General features: G+C 40.4%; 1 protein-coding gene across 2 annotated transcripts; it reads left to right on the top strand.

Moving 5' to 3' along the window:
• The first annotated feature begins 1,422 nt into the window (after positions 1 to 1,422).
• Positions 1,423 to 13,289, top strand: LOC114871314 (dual oxidase). Of its 2 annotated transcripts, XM_029177059.2 has the most exons (20): positions 1,423 to 1,596; positions 2,364 to 2,444; positions 3,876 to 4,037; positions 6,017 to 6,204; positions 7,018 to 7,222; positions 7,309 to 7,475; positions 7,781 to 8,017; positions 8,119 to 8,564; positions 8,639 to 8,840; positions 8,999 to 9,325; positions 9,736 to 9,960; positions 10,084 to 10,302; positions 10,600 to 10,803; positions 10,870 to 11,182; positions 11,251 to 11,625; positions 11,698 to 11,915; positions 11,981 to 12,442; positions 12,523 to 12,678; positions 12,752 to 12,880; positions 12,963 to 13,289. In XM_029177059.2, the coding sequence occupies exons 1-20, from the start codon at positions 1,509 to 1,511 to the stop codon at positions 13,089 to 13,091; spliced, it is 4,533 nt and encodes a 1,510-aa protein (XP_029032892.1). In that variant the 5' UTR covers positions 1,423 to 1,508; the 3' UTR covers positions 13,092 to 13,289. The 2 variants fall into 2 exon arrangements, with proteins under 2 accessions (XP_029032892.1, XP_046144100.1); XM_046288144.1 differs by lacking the exon at positions 1,423 to 1,596 and having other exon boundaries at positions 2,363 to 2,444; positions 3,880 to 4,037.
• The last annotated feature ends 69 nt before the right edge of the window (positions 13,290 to 13,358 follow it).

Raw genomic sequence — 13,358 nt, 5'->3', positions numbered from 1 at the left:
TATCGTAGAAAATATGAAGGGAGCGGCCAGGCAGAAAAAGAACGATGCTTCGCGTGACATATACTCTTAATAAGGAATATGCTCCTGTGATCTCCTTCTCGAAATGCAATCGCCATTGCTGATTTGTGCCAAGGGCGATAAAAATTGCCCGGTAGCGATCTCTCTGCCGGTTGACTCACCTCCAACTGGAGAACGTCTAATTGTATTACCTCATTAGGGATATTCAAAATTTTCTACTAATCTTATAACACTACTAACATTTTATAGAAGACTAACATTGCGAAAGCTGACAAGGTATCAACGCCTTAATTTGCTTACACTACGTTGCTGTCTAAGCTTCGTTATGCGTGCTGGGAGGATGAAAGTTTACACAAACGTTCCCATGCTGCGAACAAAGAGGACTGTTCTTCAATTAGTAAGGTAACATGCTTGTTGATAACTGATTAAAACAGTACAAAATATCACTTAGAAAAGAGGAAGAAATTTCCTCCCTCTATACTCTAAAAGATAAATTATATCCTGGACTAAATGTGAAGGGTGATTAGTAAACATTCCAAGCTATACTTCAGAACAGTAGTTCCTCGTGTCAAGGTTACCTCCTCTCATCCGCTTCTCATAGTTTCAGCCTGCAGCATGGATAGCCGAAGAAGAGAATCAGCGACCCAGGTCGCGGGACCCGTCGGGACGTTGTTGGTCGTCAGGCGTCGACCTTGAAACACCAGGTCGGAGAACCGAGAGAGGTTTCGCCTTGGGTAATCGGTGCCGCGGACTCGAAAACTAGGCCTGCGCCTGCGGTGACGTCGCCGCTACGTCGCGATGTACGCGAATATGAACGAGACACGAAGAGGGACGTTGAGAGGTGGAGGGTAGGTGGAAGGCGAACGGAGGATGCCGAAGGTGGAACGAGTAAGAGAGAGAAAGGGATAGAGCGAGGTGCGTTCGCGGTAACGAAACAAATAGGCCGGCGACTTTCACCGCGTAGCCAAGAACGGCTATACACGACACAGCCAACAACCGAGCGCTCTTGGCCCAAACCACTCGAGTACGAGTGTATACCCTCGTTCACCGTTCCCGTGCTTTAACACCGCGCAGGTGGGGGGAATCCTGCTTGGAGAAGCGGACACGAGGCATACCCTGAGCAGCGAACGGTCCTCGATTCTTTTTCTTTCGGCCGTGTCGCACGTGTTGTCTCTGTCCTCTGGCCGGTGCTCCGTTGTTCCGTTCGCCAACGCGTCGTCTTTCCTTCGCCTCTATTTTATTCACCGCGACGAATTTACGGTCTCTCCTCTGTCACCTTGCGTAGCCGTGCCGTACCGTGCCGTGGTGCACGCGGATCCTTTCCTCCAGAAGAGATCTCGCGACAGTCAATATGCGCTCTTGCCATTGAATCGCACCATTTCGGTTTTCGTTGGCCCGCGAGTGATTAGTGCGAGGACCAAACAAGGAGTTTATGAAACATTGAATTGTAAGAGAGAAATGCAAGGGTGTGTGTTGGTTCTGTGGTGACGATGATCAGACGACGACCACCCAGAGGACAATCGCCGTTACTCTACTCCCTCATCTGGCTACTTTGGATCGTCCTGCCTGCTGGAACCGGTACGCTCTAATCTTTCAAGCGCGCGATTCCGTTAGTCGTTTGAATCAGCGACGAAAGTGTATCGAGAGTGAAATTGTAGAGGAATGATGCTTCAATGAATTTCATTTTTTGATATTTTACATTTGTACAAATACGAGTGCTCTGAGAGATACTCGAGTATTTTAATGAAATATTTATGTCAGCCTACTAGCGATGCGGTGTACAACGGTCGCGGCTGTAAGCTTAGTTGGTAAAAAGATTTGGATAAGAATTTCTATTTGTTTTTCTTTTTTCTTCTAATTATATGCTTTCAAAGTTTTATTAATATTTTGATCACTTTGATATGTCATTTTTTATGCTGCTAATCTCGTATAATTTAAAAACTAGTAATTTTGTAAGATGAATTATGGAAATTCTAATGTGTAATATTTTGCGACCAACAAGCAGCCTTGTCAGTCGTAAATTAGAAGATGATAGCCGGATCTCTTGGATATCTTAACTGAAATCTCAGACTCGAATTAATTTATGTGCATGCTAGAATCTCCGAATAATTATTATTTAACCGTGATAGTTTCACGAATGATTCGTTCAATGTTGATGATTGTTCGCGATGATGGATTGATCCAGAGCTTAGCCTCGAGTTTTTCGCTAGCGTAGATCATCCTGTCTATTCTAAGAACGTAATTCACAATCTATTGTACAAAAACTGATTGTCCCATTTCATTAGCGTTTTCTCAGAAATGTTTTCAATATAAAATTCTGATCGACTCGATGTCGCTTGTTTCAGGAGTGCTGCACAATTATGCGGATAAACAGAGATACGACGGATGGTACAACAATCTCGCGCATCCGGATTGGGGATCAATTGGCAAGTTATTTCAAATTGTTTGCTTGTTTTGTAAATTCCTGTCAGGAAGAATAAGTAAACTTTACTTGGTGTTCCATTTCAATTGAATTCCCTTAAAATTGCTGTTGGAAGGAAATAGGCAGGGCCGGCTTTGAGATGTTAGTTCAAAAAAAAGTACCTCAAATAAAATTTATAAAATTAACATTGAAGCTTGTATAATTAACTTAGATTTGCAATTACATTGATTAATATTCAAGTAAACATTACTCTTGCATTCTTAAACGCAAGGTCCAGGGCCGGCCCTAGAAATAGGCATCGGTGATGATTTATGTATAATAATTGCCAGAAGTAAGTTGAGTACAATTTTTATTAAACAAAGTGTACAATTTGAAAATCCAATGTAACAAATCTGTTCGGTGGAATGTTGATTCTTGTTTAACATTTAGGTACAGAGGAATGATCATCTAAAGAGAAGATAAAAGAAACGGAACGGCTATCGGTTGCTATAAATTGTTGTGAATATTCTTCTTGACATTGCGATGCGGCTCGAATTGCAACAACGTGCAAATCAATCGCGTGAGAAGAGTGAAAGGCGAAAAAAGTCGCTATTTTGTTTCAGTACGGCCGCAATAAAACGAATGGTAAAAAGTTAGCCGCGTGAAAGACGTAATCTGTTCGGAGGGCAGAAATGTTATGGTTCTTTAAACTTGAAAATTGCGGTCTCTGTCGATTCTACTAATAGCCGCAAATGTGTACCGCAATCCTAATCAAAATTCAGTTATGTTTTATTTTCTGTCGTTAGCAGGTCTGTACACTGAATGTCTTTCAAATATCCATTGCTTTTTTTCTACAATAACTTTCTATCTCTGGAAATTGAAATAATGTAATCTTTTATGCTTTTTTAATGTGGTAATAGGAAATTTCTAAAATAATATTAACGAGGTTCGAATCACTTGTTCAAATATTTCATTTAGTCCTATGTATATTAGTATATTACCATACGTTATTTCGATAATAGTCGCACTGATTAAACACTTACGATCAATCACATAGCTGCGCTTATCTGATCGGTCGTACTCCGCCAATCAGAGGGCTTGTTACTTCACCCCCAGGTAAATGGATCAGGAGTATCTGATAAAGCCACTTGCTTTGCGCGGAGGCCAGTCAGTCTGCTCTTGGACTTCGAAGAAGCAGGGCTGTTTTTTTTTTTTTTTTTTTGCGATTCGTTTTCAAATTTTTACTTTAGAATCGCGTCGCCAATGAAGACATTAGCAATTAATTAATTTTGCAGGATGCAGCAAACGAATCTGCGACATTAATTTCTTAACATATTAATAGTTTTTACTGAGCAAATAAGTATAAAACTTCACAAATGTCGAAAACACTTAACGTCCTTTATTAATGAAATTTTGATGTATCCAACGATCTTTGACACGTTTTCTACCTCCGTAGACAGCAGGCTGATACGAAAGATGCCAGCAGCATATTCAGATGGGGTGTACATGATGGCAGGACAGGATAGACCTTCGCCAAGAAAATTGAGTCAATTGTTCATGCAAGGTGACGATGGTCTCCCTTCGGTCAAGAACAGAACAGCGTTGTTCGCGTTTTTCGGTGAGAATCTTAATATTCCCGAAACGTTGCTCACGGTAATTAACGCGTCTCCTGTTTCAACGAACTGATCAAGATTATGGGAACTACTCGTGTTACGTAAACCAATTTTATCCAGAATTTATTGATCGTTAATTAATACCTGTTTCAGGTTTTCTACGTTAGACACGAGATTCGTTCATTACCCTGAGTAACGTGTTAACGTACTCGTACTTCTGATTTTGTGTTTCAAACTTTGCTTCGTTAATGTGTAATTTCAATTTATCGTAATTACTGATAAGATTGGGAAAGCTTTTCCTTAATATAAGAGCCACAACGCAAGTCATTGAAGCGTTAATATTCATTCAACTTTTTGCACGAGCGACCGGTTCAAGTACAGAGTTCACGGATCACATGGCGAAAATAAAATTGAAATTTGGAGAGGATCCAATTTGGCTCTGTCGATGTCGAATTGCTCGTCGTTCATCTCGTTAAGAAAGATAAAAACGGATATTTTACGAGAGAGGAAAAGCTGTTAACTGAATATCAAAGGAAGATTATAGAGGACATAAGAAACTTTGATGGCTGTTATTTGAAGAAGAAAAGACCATCTTGGAATTGAAAAGTTTTGTTTGAAAATTTATTTATTGCGACAGTATTCTTCTTTGAAGGACGAATACCGCATAGGGGCAAAAAATCTTTATTATATGCAGAGTTAAATTTACGACACGTTAAATTTCCTTAATTAGGGAACACTCTTCATGATTCACGTATAAATCAGAGAGATCCAGAATGTGTCTGAACTAATTAGCATTTCAACAAAGGGATTAAAAAACCCAGATGCGTCATGCAAGAGTTTCTTTCTCAACAAAATCTATTCCACTTGTTTTTTGAGGATGCTCTCCTCTGATTTATGAGGATAATTTTCATGAATCAGGATCTGGATTTTCCTGGATCTGCTTATTCAAGGAAAGAAGAATTATAACAGAAGAGTAGCACGTAATATCGTGAAGTAGAATATAGCGATGATTTCTTTTGGAGAAAATTGATTATCGATGCTCGCAGCGTACGCGTGTTTGATTTATCCGCTAAATCTTCATTTACGCGTATTCACGATCAATCTGATAATCGCAAGGATAGAATGTAAATTACCAAGCGAAGAAATTACCGTGACGGTACATTCGAATATCTATATTACGTTTGTTGCGTAAACGGCAAGGTGTCCGGGTATCGGAATCGAAACGGGTACTGCGAAAACTTTTTCATCCACTTTTCGTAGTAAAATGTTTCATGCAGCAGACGTGTAACTTATTTGATTCAGTCATCTTAGTACTCAGACCTTTTATTTACATTCAGAATTATTGAGATTATTCCAATTTTTTAAGTCTTCTGAGGACCCCATGGTATTTTTAAAATTTCTCAATATTTTAGCGTGGAAGTAGTGAATCAGAAATCACTCTCTGAGGTCAGTCGAGGATCCCCCTTGGTACGTTAAGGGTTAATGAAAAAATTCTCTTTTAAGAAAATGAATCTTGAAACTGATTTCACTAACATTTCTTTGGAGATAAATGTTTCTATTGTTGCTGCTATCTGCTCATCTTGAAGCAGTGTAACTGGACCTTTCAGATATGAATATTCAAGCTCGTTTATAAGTCACAAGGTGCCTGGGAGACTAAACAGTTGAAAAAGAAGAAAACTAAAATCAGACGATTCGTCCGGCTGTTCAGAGCAGCGTAAACACTTTCCACTTATCCGCTTTCGTTCCCGAAACCCGAAACGATGAAATTTGAAGGCTAAACGAGTGCAGGTTGAGGAAAGCGTGCCGGATTCTCGAGGTGGAAAGTAAAAACTAGGACGGTTCCCTAAATTCCATTGATGCACGATTCGCGTTGGATTCAGGGGAAAAGTTTATGGGAGAGAACCAGTCGCTCGTTGCACCTTACGTATTTCCACGTTTCCTTGAGGTAACCCTTTTCACCAGCGTAGACGGAAACATTTTTCAGGGCAACTGGTCACGTCAGAGATAATCATGGCCAGCGAAAGCGGCTGCCCCATAGAGTATCACCGAATCGACGTGGATAAATGCGATCCGGTTTTCGACAAGGAGTGCCAAGGTAACAAGTACATTCCCTTCCGTCGGGCTGATTACGATCGACAAACCGGACGAAGCCCTAATAGCCCTCGTGAACAGGTAATTCCTTGTTTTCCTAACTAAACGTAATTAACACCTTTGGGATAATCTGCATCAGGACTGGCCTGAGTTTCTATTGAAACTTTGAGTAAATTAATTTTTATAGTTTCTCGTGAAACCTTGTTTCGTTTGGTCCAATTTTAAATGAGGTATTCTGTTTTAAACGGTGAGCGAATAATTTTGCGACCCACTGCTACATTGTACATCCTTCGTTATTTATCCTAATAATAATTGATGATCTCATACATCCTATATTATAACAGCCAGAAGAAAAGGTGTAAATGTAACGAGACCCTGCTTTCAAAAGTATATACCCCTTCACTGATAGGTGTGGTCAAGATGACGTTCAATGACTCGCATTCAGATTCGTCATTGAAATTTCGTGTCCGGCTTGAATTCGACATTGAGATCTAAAAGCGATTTGATATGTACAAAGCGCATGCAAAGAAAAATTTAACTTTAAAATCAGCATCCACCTTTTGTTACACGTAACTCGTTTATGAAAAAAATAAGAGAATCCTGCGCAATACTCTTCTCGTACATGAAACAAGCATATAAGCGTTACCGTTAATGACGGGGAAAGTAGGAGTCATTAAGTAGCCCATAAGGCGTCTCTTAAGGTATTTTTTTTTTTCAACGCGTATCATAATTGCATTGCTAAATAAGGTGCATCGAATGCCTCCATGAGAAATCTCTGTAAACCAAGGAGTCCTACTTCTATGGAATCCAAATTGATAAACAACAGTCTACAGATTAACGTTTAAATCTGGGAAATAAGTGGTGAAAAGTAGCTCTGAATACGTGAGGTTGCAGATAAACAAAGTGACGAGCTGGATCGACGGTAGCTTCATTTATTCGAGCAGCGAGGCATGGGCGAATACTATGAGATCCTTCAAGAACGGCAGCCTCCTCATGGAACCAACAAGAAAATTTCCTGTGAGAAACACGATGCGCGCTCCGCTTTTTAATCACGCGGTGCCACATGTGATGAGGATGCTCAGTCCTGAACGTCTCTATCGTAAGCTTAACATCATCGTACAAGTGTCTTTTATATTGGTATTTAATATTTCATAAAAATAATGATAATTCGATTAATCTATTCAGTTCTCGGAGACCCACGAACGAATCAACATCCACCATTGTTGGCATTGGGAATACTGTTTTATCGATGGCACAATGTTCTAGCAGCTCGTATACAACAAGAGAATCCTAATATGTCTGACGAGGATATCTTTCAGAAAGCACGCCGAATAGTTGTAGGAACTCTTCAGGTAGTATGGTCTTCAGTAGAGCTTGTAATAATGTAGCCATTAATTCAGGCTACCCGCGTTAATTACACCGACACGAATGTAATTCATCCTCTCTGCACACGGTATATAAATTGTCATCTCATTGTTGTCGTAATGCTATACGATTCCTTTGTAATTGTACACCGTGTCAGCTTAACTGGACATATACTAATTTTGTACTATTTAGAAGAATTAATATGAAATCAGGAGGTGTAATTTTTCGTGAAATCTTTCAGTTCCGTTCGTACAACCCGTTTTCAAACTTTCTTTTATTCCTCTGTTCGCAGAATATCATTTTGTACGAGTATATCCCTATACTGTTGAACGAGGACGTGCCTCCTTACGCTGGATACAAACCAGATCTCCATCCTGGGATCAGTCACATATTTCAAAGCGCCGCCTTTAGATTTGGACACACTCTGATACCGCCTGGTATATACAGGCGCGATGAGAGTTGCGAATATAGGAGAACCAATACGGATCAAGCAGCGATACGACTGTGTTCCACCTGGTGGGACTCGAATGTAAGCGAAAGTGGAAGTTTTGTAATGAAATTTGTAACTCTTTTACAATATGCAACATTAATTATCTTCTATTAATTATCCCTTTCAATGGACTTTTATAGGAGGTCTTAACTAACAGTACCATCGAGGAGCTAATCATGGGTATGAGTTCCCAGATATCTGAGAAAGAAGATAATCTTCTCGGTACCGATATTAGGAACAACCTTTTCGGCCCCATGGAATTCTCTCGCAGAGATTTAGGTGCTCTGAATATCATGCGTGGGAGGGACAACGGTCTTCCAGACTACAACACTGCAAGAACGCACTTCAAACTGCCCCGTAGAAAAACATGGAACGAAATTAATCCAGAATTGTTCAACAAGAACCCTTCTCTGCTACGTACATTAGTTGAGATCCATTCGAATAATCTAAATAATGTAGACGTATACGTTGGTGGAATGTTAGAGTCCAGCGCTGGTCCAGGTGAACTGTTCTCAACGGTGATTAAAGAACAGTTCCTTCGTTTGAGAGATTCGGACAGGTTTTGGTTCGAGAATGCAGAGACTGGGTAAGAAAACTTGTCGACCTTCATTGAGTAATCAGCGAAGAAGTTTACAGATAATTGTAAGCTCTGTTCCATAGGATTTTTACCAGAGGTGAAATCGAAGAGATTCGTCGCGTTACTTTATGGGATGTAATAGTAAACGCGACTGGAATACCATCGGATGCTATTCAGATGAATGTGTTCACATGGGAGGAAGGAGACCCTTGCCCTCAACCTTATCAGCTGAATTCCACCATGTTGGAGCCATGCATTCCATTGCAACGTTACGATTATTTTGAGGTGATCAGGTTTAACATCACGTTATTTTCTTTAAAATTTTAATTATTCAGTAATGGATAAATTAAATATAATTTGATTTATTTGTGTATAAAATTTAAGTATTGAGTTTAAAAGATAATTTTTTAATATTTCATAAAAATTCAATGGTGTCTTTACAGGGAAGCGAACTGGTGTACATATACGCCTGTATTTTTCTCGGTTTCGTTCCAATCCTCTGCGCCGGTGCCGGTTACGGCCTAGTCAAGCTCCAAAACCGGCGCAGAAGACGTTTAAAGATCCTCCAAGAAGCGATCCAAAAGCGAAACGACGGAAAAATTTCAGTGGACAAGATGATCGTACGCGAATGGTTGCACGCGAACCATCGTCGTTTAGTCAAGGTGAAATTCGGCCCGGAAGCAGCTTTACACATCGTCGATCGTAAAGGGGAGAAATTGCGCACCTTCGATTTCAACGATGTGAACACGATTACCATGGAGGAGTCTCAGGTGATTGCCGCAACTATCCTTCGTGGATCTCGTGAACGTTTTATGAAACTTCACCGGGGAATCTCGCAAAGAAATCACCAACGAACGGAACCCCGGTCGTTGCGCAACTATACCTGCTCACAAAGGGGAAAACGAACACGTGAAAATTCCTCCGACTGGTTCTTTTCGAATTAACCAAATCTAGCCGTTCAATGTAGAAACCTGTAATTCCACGCTTTCGTGAACGGCGAAAAATATCTCTTGCCTCATACCGTTCGAAATGATTGCCGTTTACAAACCTTTCTGATCCTTTGTTCATTATTTTTCGTTGAGATCCTTTAATTATCAAGATTACCTTGCGTTATCTTCTCTTGTGTAACACCGACAGACGTAATTGTTATCTTATGTTTTAAACATTAATTATCTTGCAGGAGAACGAGAATGGGCATCGAAAAGCATTGGTATTGTTACGAATACCACGGGACTACGACCTTGTCCTTGAACTGGATTCCTTGGCTTCGCGTAGAAAGTTTATTGCGAAATTGGAAGCATTTCTATCGTCCCATAAGAAGCATTTCACAATGTCCCAAGTGAGTCGGGACATAATGCTGGCAAAAGCGGAAACGAAGGAGCGACGACAGAAGAAACTTGAACAGGTGTTTCTTTTTTTTCCTTCGATTTCCCTCTTCGACTCGAAGTCCAGTCGATTCCTATTAAGGCTGAATACCTGTATTCCTGTCTCCTGTATACGTAACGTTAACTCGTCTTTTTTGCGACAGTTCTTCAGGGAAGCTTATGCACTTACGTTTGGTCTGCGACCTGGTGAAAGGCGACGACGATCCGAGGACAGCGACAGCGGCGAAGTGGTCACCGTGATGAGGACGTCGCTTTCTAAAAGCGAGTTCGCCAGCGCGCTAGGCATGCGGGCGGATGCGGTCTTCGTGAAAAAAATGTTTAACATCGTTGATAAAGACAGAGATGGACGTATTTCGTTTCAGGTGTGAACCAATGTTAACCCTATCGTTGCCAGGCGAATTTTTGAACTTGCACCAGTGGGCCACAATAGAAATTTCATATTAAAAATTGTATAATGGCAAAGAACTGCGAAATATATTAAAATAACGGTACAATGGTCACTGGTGACCACCATGGGTGAAATGAAAAAACAAGTCCCATGGGACTACCGTGGCAGCGAAAGGATTAATGGAATTCTATTATTAAGATTCTTAGCTCCGAATCTTATAGTTGTATCCTATGGGATTTGGAAGCAGCTCAGAATTTCTTATGTCTTTCAGGAATTCCTCGATACTGTTTTACTTTTCTCGCGAGGAAAAACCGAGGACAAACTGAGAATCATCTTCGACATGTGCGACAAGGATAGCAACGGAGTGATCGACAAAGAAGAGTTATCAGAGATGCTTAGATCCTTAGTAGAAATCGCACGAACTACCAGTCTGTCCGACGATCATGTCACCGAGCTGATCGACGGAATGTTTCAAGTAATTGTTTGAAGTAATATTATCTGTTACATAAACGAGCCATTCTTAAATTGTTCTGTTCTTCAGGATGCTGGCCTAGAGAGGAAGGATTACCTCACTTACAACGACTTCAAATTGATGATGAAAGAGTACAAAGGCGATTTCGTGGCGATCGGTCTCGATTGCAAAGGCGCGAAACAAAATTTCCTCGACACGTCGACGAATGTCGCTCGTATGACGAGTTTCCATATCGATCAACTTCCTCCAGAGGATTCCAAGAGTTGGACACGCAAGCAGTGGGACGCTGTGTCGACATTCCTCGAGGAAAATCGACAGAATATATTTTACCTGTTCGTGTTTTACGTCACGACTATCGCTCTTTTCGTTGAGAGATTTATCTGTACGTTTCAGCAATTGTTTTTAATCATATTCAAAGAGTCATATGATTAACGGTTATTTCAATTGTAGATTATTCATTTATGGCTGAGCACACGGATCTGAGACACATAATGGGTGTCGGAATTGCAATTACCAGAGGATCTGCGGCTGCCCTGTCCTTTTGTTACAGTCTGCTACTTTTAACCATGTCACGCAATCTGCTGACCAAACTGAAAGAATTCACCATTCAACAGTACATTCCTTTAGATTCTCATATACAATTCCATAAAATAGCCGCGTGTACCGCGCTGTTCTTTTCCGTTTTACACACAGTTGGTCACATGGTGAATTTTTATCATATCTCCACCCAGCCACTGGCTCATCTTCGGTGTCTGACCAGTGAGATCAGTTTTCCAAGCGATGCTCGTTTGACGATCTCGTTTTGGCTTTTCAAAACGGTAACAGGTGACTGAGAAATAAATTAGATTTCTTGAACATTGATTATACCCTTCAGCTATTGACGTTTAATTCTCTTAGGTTTGACCGGTATCCTCCTGTTCATCGTGATGACGATAATCTTCGTCTTCGCTCATCCTACTATCCGTCAAAAAGCGTATAAATTCTTCTGGTCAACCCACAGTTTGTACGTTGTATTATACGCTTTGTGTTTGATCCACGGTTTAGCTCGCTTAACGGGTTCGCCACGTTTCTGGATATTCTTTGTTGGTCCCGCCATCATTTACGCCCTCGACAAGGTAAATCGAATTAAAAAGATTCGTTTAGACATTAAATATAATGATTTATTAACGTCAACTTTCAGGTAGTGAGTCTTCGAACCAAATACATGGCGTTGGACATCATTGAAACCGAGCTTTTACCATCAGACGTGATCAAAATTAAGTTCTACAGACCTCCGAATTTAAAGTACCTATCTGGACAATGGGTGCGTATCTCGTGCACCGCCTTCAGGTCGAATGAGTTTCATTCTTTCACGTTAACTTCGGCACCGCACGAGAATTTCCTGTCGTGTCACATCAAGGCGCAAGGACCTTGGACTTGGAAGTTGCGCAATTATTTCGATCCTTGCAATTATAATCCAGAGGATGAGCATCCGAAAATCAGAATAGAAGGTCCGTTTGGAGGTGGTAATCAAGATTGGTATAAGTTCGAGGTCGCTGTGATGGTCGGTGGTGGTATCGGAGTCACTCCTTACGCGTCCATGCTTAACGACCTCGTTTTTGGTACCTCCACCAACAGATATTCAGGTGTTGCTTGTAAAAAGGTACTTGAGATTTACAGAGCACCCATTAAATAGTTCAGTGCCACGATAATTTCATTAAAATAATTCTACGATACTTATAGGTTTATTTCCTATGGATCTGTCCATCGCACAAGCACTTTGAATGGTTCATCGACGTGCTCAGGGACGTAGAGAGGAAAGATGTAACGGACGTATTAGAAATTCATATATTTATCACGCAATTTTTTCACAAGTTCGACTTACGTACTACCATGCTGGTACGTCATTATATATACTTCTAAAGATATTAATAATTATTTGTTATATACATTGGGATTATGTTTGTTACAGTACATTTGCGAGAATCATTTTCAGAGGCTATCTAAAAAAAGCATATTCACTGGGCTGAAAGCCATCAATCACTTTGGTCGGCCCGACATGACTTCGTTTTTAAAGTTTGTTCAGAAGAAACATAGTTATGTGAGTTGTTTGAAAATAAATCCTCTACGTTATTTTAGTTCAGTTGATTGATATAGGATATAACGATTGTGGATTTATACAGGTCAGTAAAATAGGAGTATTTAGCTGCGGACCACGCCCCCTGACGAAGAGCGTGATGTCATCCTGTGACGAGGTGAATAAGGGTCGTCGTTTACCGTACTTCATTCATCATTTCGAAAACTTTGGCTAGTCTGATCGATGAACAGGAGAAGGACGATAGACTATCATGAATGTTCATGGAATTCTATCGAGTGTACATATTCATGCGTGTACGCGCATCCTTTATTTATAACGATTATTATATTTCTTATTTATGACCACGAAACGAATCATTTTCTCTTTCAGCTCTGGAACTCCTAGGAAACCTTGATCTCCTTAGTTCTACGTATATTCTTCAGACAATAAAAATAACTATATTTTACTCCTCTCCATTTCTCCCATAGGAGTTCTAGGGTTA

This window comes from Osmia bicornis, chromosome 12 (assembly GCF_907164935.1).
Source record: "Osmia bicornis bicornis chromosome 12, iOsmBic2.1, whole genome shotgun sequence".
Taxonomy (NCBI): Eukaryota; Metazoa; Arthropoda; class Insecta; order Hymenoptera; family Megachilidae; genus Osmia; species Osmia bicornis.
This window is presented reverse-complemented; position numbering and strand designations above follow the sequence as displayed.